At 41.3% G+C, this 16,345-nt stretch overlaps 1 protein-coding gene across 4 annotated transcripts in view; it reads right to left on the bottom strand.

Moving 5' to 3' along the window:
- DDA1 (DET1 and DDB1 associated 1) overlaps nucleotides 1–10,769 on the bottom strand; it is a 34,967-nt gene extending 24,198 nt beyond the window's left edge. Inside the window, exons 1-2 of one of the 4 annotated variants that reach the window (XM_031948002.1) lie at nucleotides 10,675–10,769; nucleotides 8,692–8,915 (exon numbers count right to left, since the gene is read on the bottom strand). In XM_031948002.1, coding sequence (XP_031803862.1) covers nucleotides 8,692–8,826 — 135 coding nt within the window. In that variant the 5' untranslated portion in view covers nucleotides 8,827–8,915; nucleotides 10,675–10,769. The other 3 variants (XM_003760834.3, XM_012542248.3, XM_031948003.1) reach the window with 3 other exon arrangements.
- Between the last annotated feature and the right edge of the window lie 5,576 nt (nucleotides 10,770–16,345).

Here is a 16,345-nt window from a genome sequence, read left to right as displayed (position 1 = left end):
AGAAAAGCCTTGAGGGAAAAATCCAACTCCCAACAGTAATGCTGGGGTGCAAAAGGAGATAAAAAATTAGAATTGCTCACATTTTCCTAGCACTTTGGAGTTTCAAAGCAATATGTATGTGGGGGGAGGGGTGATTTCGATAAAATACTGTGAAAGGGACTATGGAAGCTATTATCCTCATTTTACAGATAGGAAAACTGAGGGATTAAATGATTTGCTGCAAGATCACAAAGCTAATTTGTATGAGGCAGGATACCCAAGTGTTTCAGTCTTCAAATCTATAATTCTACCCACCATGTAATACTGCCTCTCAACAAAAATGGAGAAAGATAAAAGAAATAATAACGGAAAAAAGGGAAGGAGGGGAAAGAAATAGGAAAATAAAGAAAAAGATGAAAGAATGAGAGACGGGGAAAGAAAGCTCTAGTCTAAGCATAGGCATGAAAAAGAGAAGGGGGGAAGGAGGAAAGCTCAGGAAACATCAGATAGCCAGACACTGGTTACGTTTTTACTATAAATGAAATATTCCAACAAGTGGGGGTGGGTGTTGGATGAAGCAAAGGAGGAGAGGAATGGAAGATGGGAAGGAGAGCCTGGGGCACTAAACTGATGTGGTATCTAGGTCTGAAAAGGGCCATGTCAAGAGAATGGGGGAGGATGCGCAGCAGAGAGGAATGACAGCAGAGCTAATGGCCAGGGGATAGATAAGGTCCCCCGGGTGGAAGGGGGAAGGAGAAAGTGGTGGAAGCTAGAGGGCCAGAGATCTCCGAAGAGGGAGGAGGTATCTAAGGAGATGGAGAGGAAAAGAAATGAGTCACGTGGAGGATTGGGGAAGGGGTTTTCATGCGGTTGATCAAAGGGACCGAGAGGTGATTCAGGATTCGAGGAAGGGGGGAGACAAAAGGATCGAGGAGGAGGAAGGTTGGGGAGAAAGAATCCAAGGGGGAGGCGGGAGTGGGGGAGGGGATAGGTGTGTCTAGACTAGAAGATGAAAGATGGGGAAGAGGAATGTTGGGGGAAGGGAGAGTTAAGAAAAGAGACAATGGAAGGGAATGTCGGAGAGTGGAATTGGGGGGAGACCAGAGGTGGAAAGGAATGGGGATGACAATGAGGGGGACAGACACGGGAGGGGCCAGGGACAATGAGTAAAATAGGGGAGAAGGGGGCGAAAGAAAAATGGGGAAGGGGAAACGAGGAAAGGGGGAAGGGTGGGGTGTAAAGGAAGGGCGGGTGTGGGGGAGGGGCGACAATGAGAGGAGGGGGAGGGGTGGGGGAGGGGCGACAATGGGCTAGGGGAGGGACCCGCGGCAGCGCCGACCCGATCTGGGGACTGCGCCCTCAGCGGCGCCTGCCCTAGCTCCCGAGCACGGGTCCGAGCCGTCCCCGAGGGCAAGGCGCCATTTTGTGGGGCAGGAATGGGTCCGGGGAGCGGAACCTACCATCTTCCTCTGCCTCTTCCTCAGCCGCCGCCGCCGCCGCCACCACCACCGCCGCCGCCGCAGAACAACTTCTAGCCCGACGCTGCCCAACGTGACGCTGCCGTCACGGATTGGTCCGGGGCTACCCCGCCCCAGAGGCTTGAGGACGTTTAGCCCATCCCCATTGGCTAATAACCAAACCAGTCTATACTTATTGGCTGAAATGGAGAGCCCGCCCACCTTATACGCAATCGTGCTTGGTTGAAGGAGCAAAAAAACCCCGCCCGGGAGTTTGAGGGAGCAGGATTCCGGAAATGGACCGAGACACGGAGGTGGGGGTGGGGGGGGATAAAGACCGGAGCTTGCCTTTGAGACTCATGGGAGTTGTAGTTTGAGCACCGGAGACGTGTTTCTCCTGGGGAGGTTTCATATATGGTGTCGTATAGCGACTAAATCTAGCCATCAATCAATAAATCCGCACGCTTTTATTACGCGCTAATGGGTCCGGCCCTGGGCTGGAGACGCAAAGCCAGTGAAACAGTCCCTCTCTTCAAAGACCTTACATTGCTTTGAGAGAGAAAACGCAAAACATTCACCAGACAGCTGCCCGAGGACAGGGCTAGGTGTGAATGGAAGTGAGGGGAGGCTTCCCGCGGGAGGCGAGGCGGCTCCCGAGCCGCGTCTGGGGCGAGGGGGAGAACGCCCCGGGGAGAGGAGCCCCTGCGGCGGGAGGGGCTGGCCGCGGCCTCCTAGGATAAGGGACAAAGCCAGCCCGGCCGATTCAGTCCCAATCAGGTACATCGCTGGTGAAGCTCCCCGAGCCCCGCCGACGCTTCGTGACAGCCATCTTACCCCGCCCCCTCCTCTGCCGTTCAGGGACAATGGAGCCCTTGCTGCTCCCGGATGGCGGGGGAAGGCAAAAAAGCTGACACGGAGCTAGCATTGAATGGAAGGGACCGGGAAACCACAAACCCGTCTACCCGAGAATCCCAACAGAGCTACAAGGTAACCTTCGAAGGGAAGACGCCCCCCCGCCGAGGGCAGCACGGAGCCGAGCCTGGGGCAGCCGGGGATTCCGAGAGGCCGAAGGCCAGCGTGGGGAGAGTCTTTGGGGAGCCTTGCGGGGGCAGAGGGCGCCGGGGGGCCAGCCCGCACCGCGGCGCTCCCTAACGCTCTGCCCTGGGCCCCCTTCTCGCCTCCGTCTCTCTTGATGATCTCATCGGTTCCGATGGTTTCAATTCTCACCCCTGCCTCTTAGGCCTTAATGAGCCTGTCTCCTCCCCTCAGGAAAACCCCACATCTCCAGCTGCGCACTGAACCCCTCTTAAGTTAACGTGCCCGTACCTCCGAAAGCCCCCTTTCCCTAAGCTCCCCGTTACTCAAGGACACCGGTGTCCTCCCGGTCACCTTTGACTTGCCCCTTTCTCACCCTTCCCACAAGTCCCATCATGACCTGGTACAGTTATCACCTTACACCTGGCCTCCTTCGGGAGTCTGCTATTGTTTCCCTTCATCTTCCTCCCCTTCCTGCCCGCCCTCCGCTCAGAGGTGAGGGACGATCAGCCAATAAGCACCAATTAGGTGCTGAGAGGCAAAGGACTGACCCTGTCTGGGAGGAGCTCACAGATGGGGCTCCCTGAGACAAGCTTAGAGGCTCAAGGACAGAACTCTAAGTGGTTTTTGACTTGATTTAGGCCTCTTGCTCCAGTGGGCTTTTGATTACAGTCCCACCCCAGGTAAAGGTCTCTAGTGATCACGCCTTACTACATCCAATCAGAAAACCAAGTTCTGATGTCAACCACACCGCCCTATCAGGAGCCCGGTTATAGTTCCCCCATGAAAGGTCTGCTCATTCTATAGATCTTTGCAAACTTCTCCCACCTCATGGCATCTTCCTTTTAATGGTGTCTTCTTCCTGGTTAATAGCAAGTTCTACTAGGGAACTTGTCTTTCCCCTGGTTAATTGTTAGACCTCTTTTTCCTCCATAACTCCTCTTGGAATTTAGCCTGTTCTTAACAGATAATAAAATCTTAGCTCCTTGACTTGAAAGTCTAAACCTACATATTCTTTCAGGAGGTCATGACACTGGCCCATGACCCCAGTATACTTTTGGGGTCTCACCCATACCTCATCATTCTGGTGACCTGATATGGAGAAAGTCTGAATATACCCCATAACCTCCACATCACAATGAAATGAGGCAGACAACATGCAAACAGTGATGCACAACCAAGCTATTTGTAGGAAAAATAGAAAATAATTAACGGAAAAAAGGCATTAGAATTAAGAAGTATTAGGGAAGGGTTCCTGTAGAAGCTGAAACTTCTGAATCAGTCTCTCTTGTCCAACAAGTGACCATCTTAAGACCACTTAGTCCAGTGGTTCTCAAACTTTTGTTTTCAGTATCTTTATCCTATTAAAAATTATTGAGGATCTCTCCAAAGAGTTTTTGTTTATCTGGATTATATTTATAGACATTTGCCATATTGGAAATAAAAACTATTTTTGAATTTGTAGACCCGCTAAAAGGGTTTCAGAAATCCCCAGGATTCTCTAGACCATACTTTGAGAATCACTGACTTAGTCAGTAGAGATATCCCATGATCCTTCCTGCTAACATGTCATTTTTGGTCCTCAAGAGCAATGAATGATCCTATCAACCAATCAAATGCTGTATTTTGTAATGCCTCTTTTGCATATTTGGGTATCAAACCTCATAAAAATAAGGTACTGGAAGGAAGCATCTCAGAATGTGAGGAAATATGAGGTCCATTTCATTAGCAGGGACCCTGGACCCTTTAATAAAATGCCATTGGCATATCACTCTACCTCAGTCTCTTTTATTGTAGGTTGAGCAAATTTAATTCTCATAGAAATAGCATCTTGAGATGGGATTGTATGTGAACATCAACCTCTTTAGCCAGTTCCTACAAGAGACCTAAAAAGGAAGTGCACTCAAGTTGAATTTTCAACACAGACATCTGCCTTCAAAGGTTGGATTCTTCTCATTATCTGCATCTAAATTCTCTGAGTCTGGGGTTGTCTCTCCAAGATTGATGAGTTTACCTTGATTTATTCTAAATTAATTTTCTTTAAAAAGAGTTACTGATAGGACTAAGAGGGACTGTTTGAATTTGTGACTAATCCATTTAAATCTATAAGCTCCAGAGCACTAAAATTCTATTTTTATAAAAATTAAATGATCTAGTGGATGACCATCATTTGGAGGATGTTGAATAAGTTGTGGCATATAAATGTTATGGAATATTATTGTACTGTAAGAAACAATCAGCAGGATGATTTCAAAGAGGTCTAGAGAGACTTACATTAACTGATGCTAAGTGAAATGGCTCTTTTCAACAATGAGATGATTGAGGCCAGTTCCAATGATCTTGTGATGAAGAGAGCCATCTACACCCAGAGAGAGGACTGAGGGAACTAAGGGTGGATCACAACATAGCATTCTCACTTTTTTTGTTGTTTGCTTATATTGTATTTTCTTTCTCATTTTTTCCCTTTTTGATCTGATTTTTCTTGTGCAACGAGATAATTGTCTAAATATTTATGCATATATTGTATTTAACATATATTTTTAACATGTTTAACATATATTGGGATACTTGCCATCTAAGAATGGGGATGGGGGGGAAGGGGGAATTTGGAATACAAGATTTTACAAGGGTCAGTGTTGAAAAATTACCTATGCATATGTTTTGAAAATAAAAAGCTTTAATAAAATAAATAAATACATAAAAATTAAATGGTCATAATTTTAGCTCTTTATACACAGGCTACTGGGGTTCCCCCACTCCGTTTTCTTTACTTTCATTTTGTTTAGACTAGAGAAATTCAGCAGTGGAATTGCTAGTTCCTCATTTTCAGCCAGCTAGCTAATTTTAAAACTTTCTGTTGACAGAGTATTTTTGTATTTATTTTTTTTTATTTTTTTTGTATTTAAATTCTTTAATTAAGGAGTAATTAAATCATTCTTCTGTTAGCAGAGAAATCTCTTCCACAGCCAAGGAACTCATCTAAAAGACCCTTAGGATCAGATCAATCCCTAGATGGAAAGTGATTCCTCCACCACAAGGGAGCAATAGTTCAGGCGAGAACCAATAGCCTTAGGGAAGAGATTCCCCACTTCAAGGGTAAATTGTCAAGACATGAAAATGATGTGAACTAACTCTTCCTAGTAAAGAAGAAGCCCAAATGGAATAAGGTGAAGTTAGAATCTACTGTTAATTCATCCATCCTGTCTTTGGAACAATCTTGATGGGAACTTAGCTTTCCCAGACTGTCTTGCTAAAAGACTCATAATGTAAACTCTATCAGCCATAATTGCATTCAAAAAGAAAGTTCGCTTTCCCAGACCATATACAGCATATCTTTAGACAAGTCTGGGACCTGGTCTATCAGATACATTTCATCTAGCTCTTCCATTCTCTCTATGAGTTTACCTTTAAACCTGGCAAAACCCAAGGCTCTATTTCTCTTATAAAAGATCTGGTTATGATGAAAATCTTTGCAAAATTTTTTCAAAACTAAGACTATTATGAGGTTATTCTTTCTTTCCCATCTCATAGTGCCTTCCCTCTAATGGTGTATTTCTCCTTACTCTGGTTAACTCTGGTTAGTTTATATGTTTTCCCACTCTATTTCATATTTACCATTCCTGGGGACTATTGTATTCCTTCATTTTGTCTGCAATCTCTTCCCCTAAATAACATGTTTATTTTAAACTAGGAATTGTTACTGTGACCCCATCAAGACCACCTTGTAAACAATCCCAACCTCTTCTAACCTGAGAAGAATGCTCATTTTAGTTTTACAGAGGTGAGGAAAGGAGAATATTCCCTTTCATATCATTATTCATTATCACTTGTATTTGGTTGGGATTAAGTCAGTCACTGACAATAAGAGCTAAATTTTCAGGAAGTTTTAGAGGAAAGTAGATATAATGTTGACTTATGAAGGACCTTTAGGCCCTTGGTTGACTGGTTTTGGTATTTTAGAGATTAAATTCAAAAATTAAGAATTGGAAGTATTGGATAATTTGCTAAAACAAATCCCTGAATATTACATTGTTAGTTGGAGGAAAAGAAATTGCATATAGGTGGAACCCAGATGGATAGAAGATTGCTTCCCTCAATTGATAATCTGAAAGGGCAGGAAAAGGGAGCAGCAGACATTTCCTACATCTTCAGTGGAAACTTCTCAAATGGAATAAGCCAAAAGGCAGGTATCTCAGGAACCTAATCCAATTCTCTCAAAAGTTCCTCTGAGGAGTCCCACTCCTACTTGGGCATGTCCCCAGGAGAGATGGGTTCTGTGGCCTCCCTGTCCCAGTCATGACTAAAGAAAGAGCTATTAAGCTATGTAAAGTTTTGTTTGAGAATACAAAGAATTTAGGAAATTCTTTTGATCAAAGCACGGAATTTTTGATGACTTAAAAATTACAGAATTTTATTGAACAATCTCCCCGAATCAGCTTAGAACAAATGAACTACTAATATTACAAAATTCATCATCATTCTCAATTTTTCTTCCTGGGATTATACTTTGGCAAAAAGCCTAAGGAATGAAACTTTAACCAGTTCTTCTATCTATTAGGGATTTGTTCTAAAAACAAAGTGATCTTTTGATGGAATATTAGTTCTAGGGAAAGAGCAGTAAGGAGACCCCCCTGACTAGAGTGCTTCTGTTCTAATAATCTGTCAATGATTCTAAAGTCTTTTGGCTTTAGAATCAGGGATCCCAAAATCCCCCCAAACTTAAAGTGCCATCATTCTCACAATCTGTCTGTCAATGATTGTAATTCTGGCCTAGGAAAATAATATTTCTTCCCTTAGACCTTATGGTATATATATTAAGGATCTTGAAGCTCTCTGACTCTAGAGTACTATTATTCCAACAATCTGTCTATCAATGATTGTAAAGCCTTCTGGCTTTAGGACAGTCCTAGGTCTGCTGGTCAGTGATAACCAAACTCCTGAGACCACTCTGAGGAGTTCTACCTCTAGGCCATAAAATAGCATATCAATGACATGAAGAACTGGATAAATGTGTCTTCTTGCTCCTGGTTCTTTGCTAAATTCTTTTGGAACTTAGCCTGCGTCAATTGGTGTTACAATTACAATAAACTTTGCCCCTTGACTTGGATATGGGTTCAAGCCTCCAAATTCTTTTGAGTACCTCATGACACCGGTCTGTGACCCTTTTGGGTCATAACTTTTTGGGGTCCCTTCCCAACCTCAACATTTGGTGGCCAGTGCAGGGAGTCCTGCTCTCCTGACTTGATTCCCTCTTTATTAGAGTAAGCCCCTTATTTTTTCTTCCTCAGTCCTAAAGCTGGTACACCCCAAGCCACTGTGAGAAGGCTTGTCTGGGTCACCGTGAGCTCCACACTCAGCAAGATTTCCTTGACTGGGGACACTCTGACTTGAAAATTCTTGCAATTTTCAGCAAATATTCCAGGGAATCTTTGCCACCTTTTCACCTTCTCTGGGATGCCAGAGGAGACAAAGTGCTATAGGATGGCTTTTAGCAAAGAAATTTTTATAGCTTTTGGCAAAGATGGGATAGTCCTCTTCAATGTCATTTTTGTCTGTGTCTGAGTCTCTGTGCAGAATGTCTGAGTCATGTTTGTAATGTGAGCTAAAGTCTGTTACCTGGAAAGATTTAAAATGCAGCAGCAAGAAAAACCTTCTATGCTATAGTTGGAATGCTGGGAAGATTATGACTCCCACCTTAAAAAGGGAAAAAGCCTCACTTTTTCCTATGGACCCCAGCTCTGGCAAAGGTGGGAGCTACAGAAATGAAGTTAACTAATTAAAATTAAAATAGCATCTTAGCAGATTCTCAAGGCTTTGAGAGCAATGATTAAGAAGTTTGGCAATTAGTCATTTTAAGATTGCAAGAAAAATTATTGAAACACTGGAAATAATTTTGGTAATTTACCCCATTCTGAAAGAAAAGAAAAAGGAAGAAAAAAAACAAAACAAAACTAGGTAAATAGCAACTTTTTGCTAACCTTTCCTTGACTCCTGTCTTGTCTGGAATCTCCTTCTGATCCATTGGGAAAACATCCCAGAAGGTATCCAAGGGACCCTCTCCATTCCACTCCCCACAGTCCTGAATGTGCCTCAGTTTGGGGGATTGCTAACAAGATCAATATAGCCCAAGCCCCTCTGTTTGCTAACTTCTCTCAGTTAAGATCAAATAAAGAAAAGAAAATGCTAAGGAAATGTTGAGAAACTCAAAATTTTGTCTCACCTGTAGAAAGGGGGAAGCAGCAACAGCCATGGGGACCCCACACAACCTTGCCAACACCCCCCCCAGCTTGGGGGGCGGGGATACAGTGGGGGTCAGGACCATGGTCAGCATTCCCTGAGCCTCTGAAACTACCATCAAGGGAAGATCCTGGCACCAGTCACTCCAGCCTTCATCAGGTTCTGTCCAGCAATTCCTGGGAAGAATCCGGATACCCCTGGTACCCCCTAGCATGGTAGTGTGAGATGAGAAAGCCAGTCAGCCTCCGCATTTGGTAAGCCCACCATTCTCTGCTTCAGTTCTGGATATGAATTAGCTATATAACTTATGGCAAATTATTTTATCTCTGTTTCATAATTGCAAAATTTAAAAAGTAGTAGCAAACTGCTATAATGCCCAGTTTTCTGATTTGTAAAGAGAAATAATAATGATTGTTGTTGTGAAGATCACATAATTGCAAATGTACTTAGCATAAAACATTCTATATGAATGTTAACTGCTTTATTGGATATAATTGTTTTATATTTGATAAGTTTATATGAGTTTTTGGATGTGACCAACAAATAATTCCAGTGTTTATTTCAGGGGTCCTCAAACTTTTTAGATAGGGAACCAGTTCACTGTCCCTCAGACTGTTGGAGGGCTGGACTATAGTAAAAACAAAAACTTTGTTTTGTGGGCCTTTAAATAAACTTCGTAGCCCTGGGTGAGGGGGATAAACATCCTCAGCTGCTGCATCTGGCCCTCGGGCTGTAGTTTGAGGACCCCTGGAGGTAAATGATTTCTATGTGAGTATAAAGTAATTTGGAAGCAAATTCAACTAAATTAAGGCCTCTCTGAGACTAGAAAGATAGTGCATAGAGGAAAGAGCAATTCAGTGAAATTTGTTATTTGAAATACAATAGTAAATGCAGTTTTAAAGGAGCTCTAATTAAAGCCCACTAAAGGGATATATAAATTGTAAACTATTTGCATTGATTGTGTTAACAGAAGATGTAAGAGTTTGGGAACTTTAGGAAAACAGAAAAGCAGTTTGCTACTACTTTAACATTTTTGGCAACAAACAGCCTACTTTTCAGTTATCTAGAGACAGGTTTCTGAGGGCCCCTGTCAGTAAAAATTGGCACCTTAACCCTTTTCCTGGCTGGAAAAAGAGAAATGGTTTGTGTGAATTGGAAAATAACCAAATGGCAATTCAGTTTGTCTAGAGCATTTAATTAGAATTTAGGGAATCTCATTAATTAAAGTTAAGTGAATTTTAAAATCTGTTCAATCTCAGTCTTAAGAATTGTCTTGTTTTCTCCCTAAAACAAAAGGGAAAAGAAATTGCAGCTAAGATGGGCTATTACTTAGGAAAATTCTAAAATTGTTAACTAAATTATTTGGAGTTACTGTCATCATGTAAAACCTAAAATTGGTAATTGCTATGTGTGGAACAAGAGGGATGAGGTGAAAACCTTATCAGTTTATCTCCAAGTAGGAGAGTGTGCAGTACCTTTTCCCCCTTCACAGAGGGGGAGGAGGTATCAAACAGCACAACCCATGAAAATACTAAGAATAGTTGGGGTGGGCAATAGCAAGCTCAGTCCTTTCCCTGGGGTCTCTGTCAACCCCCCTTAATTTGTAAACTTGCCAATTTTCTTGAAACTATCAGTGTAAGCCAGGTCATCAGCCCTGAGAAATGAGCCTGTTTAGACTCTGTTTTCTGTTTACTAAATAGGCTTTCTCACCTCCTAAAAAAGGAATGTATTTACTAAGAAAATATAAGCTTGTATAACGATGGATCTGTTGCACCAGGATAAGTTTAAACATATAAAACATCTTAAATAAAATCTCCTATAGGTTTAAGTCCTGGTAAACTTTTAAAATAACATACCCAGCCCTAAGCTGCAATTAGTAGAATTTGCTATCAGAAATAAAATCTCTTGGGACTGTAACTGATATTCTTTTGAGTTTTGAATTTGATTGCCTGAGTCAGTAGCTCACCGTTCCAGAGAAATGCCCTAATTTACTCAGAGAATGCCTTCCTGAATTGTCATAGCTGAGCGTCTTATCTGGGCAAGAGCTGGGAGGACAACCTTGGTCTCTGTTCAAGGTGGGACTCAGTTTCCCAGCTCTGTTTCTTTGTTTCCCACCTGATTATTCCTGAGTCTGGCTATGAGGTGTAATTGTTACTGTGTGATGGGCTGTCATACAGATGTAACTAAGGATGCTTTATTCCTGTCATATATGCTCTCAGGCTGAGGCCTGAAGGACCAGTTTTGATGCTATTATAATCATGTCCCTGCTTTTTCCTCTTATAGCAAATTTCTGTAATCAGGGCAAATGGTTAGCAGAAGCCCCGAGCCCAGTACAAGTATCCCAGGGGACACAGTGGTCTTCTACCTTTGCAGATGCTTTCTTTGGGATACCATGGCATAAAGACTCACAGTCTCTTTTTGCCCTTGAAGGGGCAAATCCAGGGGAGCACAAGCCCCGCCAGTGCCCATGGGCAGTCATGTCCCTCCCACGGAGGTAGCTCAGGGCCTCCGGGACAGCCCCCACAGGCTTGGACGGCCCTGACTATCCAGTAGGTAGATGATAATTCCATCTGTAGCCCCACTGAGGCTTCTCTGGCTGCAGCCATACAAACTCCTAACTTCCAGGCCCCTTCTTTGTCTAAAGGCCCACATTGGCTATCATTTGTTAATCACTCCCTGAACCCCTGTGTGCTTTCCTGGGCAAGGCTGGGTTTTGTACCTAACTGTAGTTATTGCCAAGGCCCTCCATGATCTGTTCCAGGCCCTGACACAATTCCCTTCCAATGGGGCCCTGATCAGGCCAAGGCGTTTAAGCCCCTGAAGGCCAAACCCATCTCTTGCCCCGGCCTTAGCCCTGCCTGAAGCCTTTCCCACTGTACATCGCTGGTGGGGCAGGTCCTAGGGGTCTCAACTCAGTCCCTGGGACCCTCACCCAGACCCCTTGCTTACTTCTCAAGGAAACTGCGTCTCTAAAACTGTTTTAGAACTGGGAAAAGGAATGAGAGTGAATATCTACATTGACTCCGAATGTGTCTTTCATGTTTTATATGGAAAGAAAGGGGACTTTTGACAGAAAAAAATAAGTAAATAATTCCTCCACTAAAGATTCAGGGGAAACTCTACAGTTATTGCAAGCTGTCCATGGGCCCAGAGAGGTCTCTGTTATAGTTGTAAAGGACCCCAGAACGGGGATTCACTTCAGACCAAGGGAAAAGCAGGCCTGCAGATTCAGCCGCCTGTGCTGCTGCCTGTTTGCCCTGACCCTGGCACTTTTAATTCCCCAGCTCCTATACTCCTTTTCGAAGGAAAGGGGACACAGACACACCCTTTCCCACTCTGGGCAGTTTCAAACACCCTGAGACCAATTTCTAATCTCAGAGGCCAACCAGTGGAAACTTCTCCTCTAAACCAAGGTACTTACTTGGGGAAAAAAATGCTCTCCAGGCCTTGTGAAACCTATTCCACAGGTCACAGACTGGGAGAAGCAATTAAATGGATCTGTCAGGTCTGCCCAGTTTGTAAAAGGACTGCTAACCCCCCCTCCTGAAGCCCATCTGGAGGAGGGTACACACCCAGAGGAGGACTGGCAGGGGGATTGTGTACACAGGCCCCTCTCAGGGACGTCAAACTGTTTTTGGTGTTTGCTGACACCTTTATTAATTGGGTAAAAGCATTCCCTTGTAAGACTGAAAAGGCTCAGAGGTTCTGGCTAAAGGAGATCAAACCCATTTAAGATTAATTATTATCTCCACTCTGCATGTCACCCTCTCTACCCAAGGCCTAAAGCCTTTTAGACATGCTTGTGCCCTAGGCCACCTGAACACCCCTTTCATGTGTATGTCACCACTATTCTACTACAGGGATTTGGGGGAATGTTCTTTTGTATTTGCCCTAGGAAAAGCTATCTGGATGAGAGACATGGTGATAGCCTCGACTACCCCCAGCCTTCCTCTGGGTGGGGTTCCTGGTTCCTGTCCCTAGTGACCCCCACACTGACTCCACTTTTAATTATTCTTTTTGCTCAAATTTGGCCCCTGTATTTTTTATTTATTTTTTTATAGCTTTTTATTTACAAAACATATGCATGGGTAATTTTTCAGCATTGATATTTGCAAAACCTTTTGTTCCAATTTTACTCTCCTTCCCCCCACCCCTTCCCCCAGATGGCAGGTTGACCAATACATGTAAAATATGTTAAAGTAGATGTTAATACAATATATGTACACATGTCCATACAGTTATTTTGCTGTACAAAAAGAACTGACTTTGAAATAGTGTACAGTTAGCCTGTGAAGAAAATAAAAAATGCAGGTGGACAAAAATAGAGGGATTGGGAATTCTATGTAAGTGGTTCTTAGTCATCTCCCAGAGTTCTTTCCCTGGGTGTAGCTGGTTCAGTTCATTACTGCTCTATTGGAACTGATTTGGTTCATCACATTGTTGAAGAGTGGCCCCTCCATTTTTTACCTACTTGTGAGCAAAAAGTCCTAGGTCTGCTGGTCAGTGATAACCAACTTCTGAGACCACTTCTCAGTTCTACCTCTAGGCCATAAAATAGTATATCAATGACATGAAAAACTAGATAAATGTGCCATCTTGCCCCAGGTTCTTTGCTAAATTCTTTTGGAACTTAGCCTGCGTCAATTGGTTTAACAGTTACAATAAATTGTACCCCTTGACTTGGATATAGTTCAAGCTTCCAGATACTTTTGAGACACCTCATGACGCCAATCTGTGACCCCTAACCTTTTGGGATCCCTTCCCAACTTCAACATTTTAAATGGGTGAACCCAATTGGCAAATTAGGCTAAAGAAATTTGTCTTGTTATTAAGTCACATATTCTATTGATAAGATTTTGAAAGTTTTAACATAGTTAGGAAACAGAACTATCCCAGGTAAAATCCCTTCTACAAGATGACCATAAGTTCTAAACTTAAGAGAGAAGACAGGTAAGATCTTGACGTCAAAATCTCCTAGAGAAAAACTTAAAAGTTCAGGGCTAATTTAATGTTATGTCTTATTATATATTTTGTGTTGTCTGTTTTGTAAGTGATGAAACAGAATTTAGGAATAGTGGGGTCCTTACTTCAGATAGAAAGGGATCTTATATAATCAAGAAAATGTTTAGAAGAACAGGAAATAATTATCTCCTTATGTTATGCTATTTGTGCTTCCTGCTAACTCATAGCTAATAGGTGTTTTACATATACCTTTTCTTTTGGCACAATCAAATTTTAAGTCTGTTTCCTTAAAAAAAGAGTTTAATAAAAAGGCTTAAAAGAAGACAAGTCTCTCTTTTTTTCTCTGTTTCTCACACTGGCCATATTGGTGAAAGACAAACACAGAAATTAATTGACAACATTAAAAAATAACTGGAAACCAAGTCGTGAAAAAAGGAATATCAAATTTTTTTCAATTCTAGATTATAATCTGGATGTCTTTATAAATATTTTGATGAGTTTAAAGCATACTAGCAATTCTGTAGAGCTTAATGAAACAAACACCAATAACAAAAAGTCACAGATCAGTTATTCCTTAAAAGGGATCTTTAAAATGACTAGGAATTGATTTAAAGTTGAAATCTGTATTTTTAAGAACTATCTTTTTAGTCATGAGATATGTTCAGGAGAGATTCAGTGAAATGGGAATTCAGGGCAGTGTTATAATAAGGAAAAACTTAGGGAATAGTATGAATGAATCTAGAATAAAACTCTTATGGACTTTAATTTCATAATTCATAATTTAAAAAACATTTACTTAAACCAAAAGAAGTTTCAGCTAGCCAATCTCTAAATCTGTATCATTTTGAGGTATCAACTGTGAAACTAGTTTTTAATGTAGAGTAAAGATCTATTTTAAAGCTACTTAAAATTGGGGTAGGTTTATCGTAGAAAGGAATTTTTATTATTAGAAAGCAGAATAAGAAAATTTTAGGCCATCTTCAGAAAAGAATAAAAGTGAGTAAAACTGGAGTTCATTTACTCTTCTGTTGTTTATTGTTTTTAAACAACCAACTAGAGGGCACCAAGAAACTCCTGATGATTAGAATTCTAGATTGAAGGTGATTGCCAAAGTATTTGCAGAAAAAGAAAACTTGTTTTGAAATCAGAAAGCAACCAGAAGTAAATGAAATTTAATGATATTATTGTCTGGGTAAATTAAAACAGTAAACTTGTATTAAAATCACTTGGTAAGTAGAAATAAACTCAAATAGTATAAATAAGGCTATAATAAGTTAAAGAATTATTAATGATAGAATCAAACAAGAATATAAAAAAGATATAAAATAAATTAAGTGCATGCACATTTAATAAAATTTTGGGAGGAAAAACAGAACTTACAAATTATTCTAGAACAAATAAACATTTTATATGATGAAATAAGGAAATTTACAGTATAAAAAATTATTCTAAGTGGAAGCTTGCAAAGTCATAAAACAACCAGTGATTTAGAATTTTTACTAAATGATACCTTACAACAGGTTAGGTTAAAAAAAAAAAAAAAAAGAACATAAGCTTTGAGTGATTTGAAAGAAAATAGGGAAAAAGTTATACCCTAAGCCCTTCAAAAAGTATAACCTCGATCAGATAGTTTTACTAATGCAATTCTTATTAACTCTATGTGAAGGTCAAAATTTTTTTTAATAAAAATAAAAATTATCAGACTATAATTAAAAGAAGCTTTCTAATTCAAATCATTGTCCAGTATATATATTAAAGTATGTGTACATTGATGATATTGGGTCTTGAAATTTTTAATCTTGACTGTTAATGGCCTTATTGAAGTTGAAAATTTTAAATTATTTAATTATATTTCATTTAGTTAAGTTAGATAATAAGGATTTCTTTTAATTTCTAAGCATTGGGAAATTAGCTCTTGTTTTGATATGAGGCAAAAATAAAATTCCCAACCAGGAGACTATCGAAACTTTGTAAAAGAAAGAGGCATTCAGGAGTCAGAATCATTCACAATCGGCAAGCACAAAAATGGAAGTTGCCTTTGAAAAAATGGTTCGGTGTTTCATTAAAAGTAAGTGATATTATAAAAGTGAATGTTGAGGAGCATAGTCAAGGTGGCAGAGTGAAGATTGGGACTCTCCTGAGTTGTCCCCTAAATATCTCCAAATACCTTTAAATGATGACTCTAAACGAATTTTGGAGCATCAGAACAAGAGTGGAACAAGAGTGTCCACAAGAGTGGAACAGCTTTCTAGCAGGAGAGGGCTTGGAAGGTCAGCAGGAGGGGTAGGTCTGGAGCAGCTGGCACAGGCCAAGCCCATACAAAAGGGCCCACGAAACCAGGGGCAGACAGCGGGCCTCTCAAGTGGTGGCAGCGGCAGCGTTCTCCAGACCCCTCAGCCCAAAGAAACCAACAACAACTCAGTAGAAAAGCTCCTGGCTCTGGGAGCCACTGAATCAACAGCAAAATGTATATGTATTCTAAGAGAGACAATGGTGATTCGTTTCCCATTTCAGGTTCTCAATGCAACAATTAAAATTCTCCAAAGTTTTAGATGAATAGTGTATTTTTAATATACTAATTCTTCTTATAGCTCAATTTTATATTGAGTTTGTATCAAAAAGCAGATCTGGAAGGAAGAAGCCCCTTCAAAGTTAACCTAAGAACATGGCTTGTT

Source organism: Sarcophilus harrisii, chromosome 1 (genome assembly GCF_902635505.1).
Source record: "Sarcophilus harrisii chromosome 1, mSarHar1.11, whole genome shotgun sequence".
NCBI lineage: Eukaryota > Metazoa > Chordata > Mammalia > Dasyuromorphia > Dasyuridae > Sarcophilus > Sarcophilus harrisii.
This window is presented reverse-complemented; position numbering and strand designations above follow the sequence as displayed.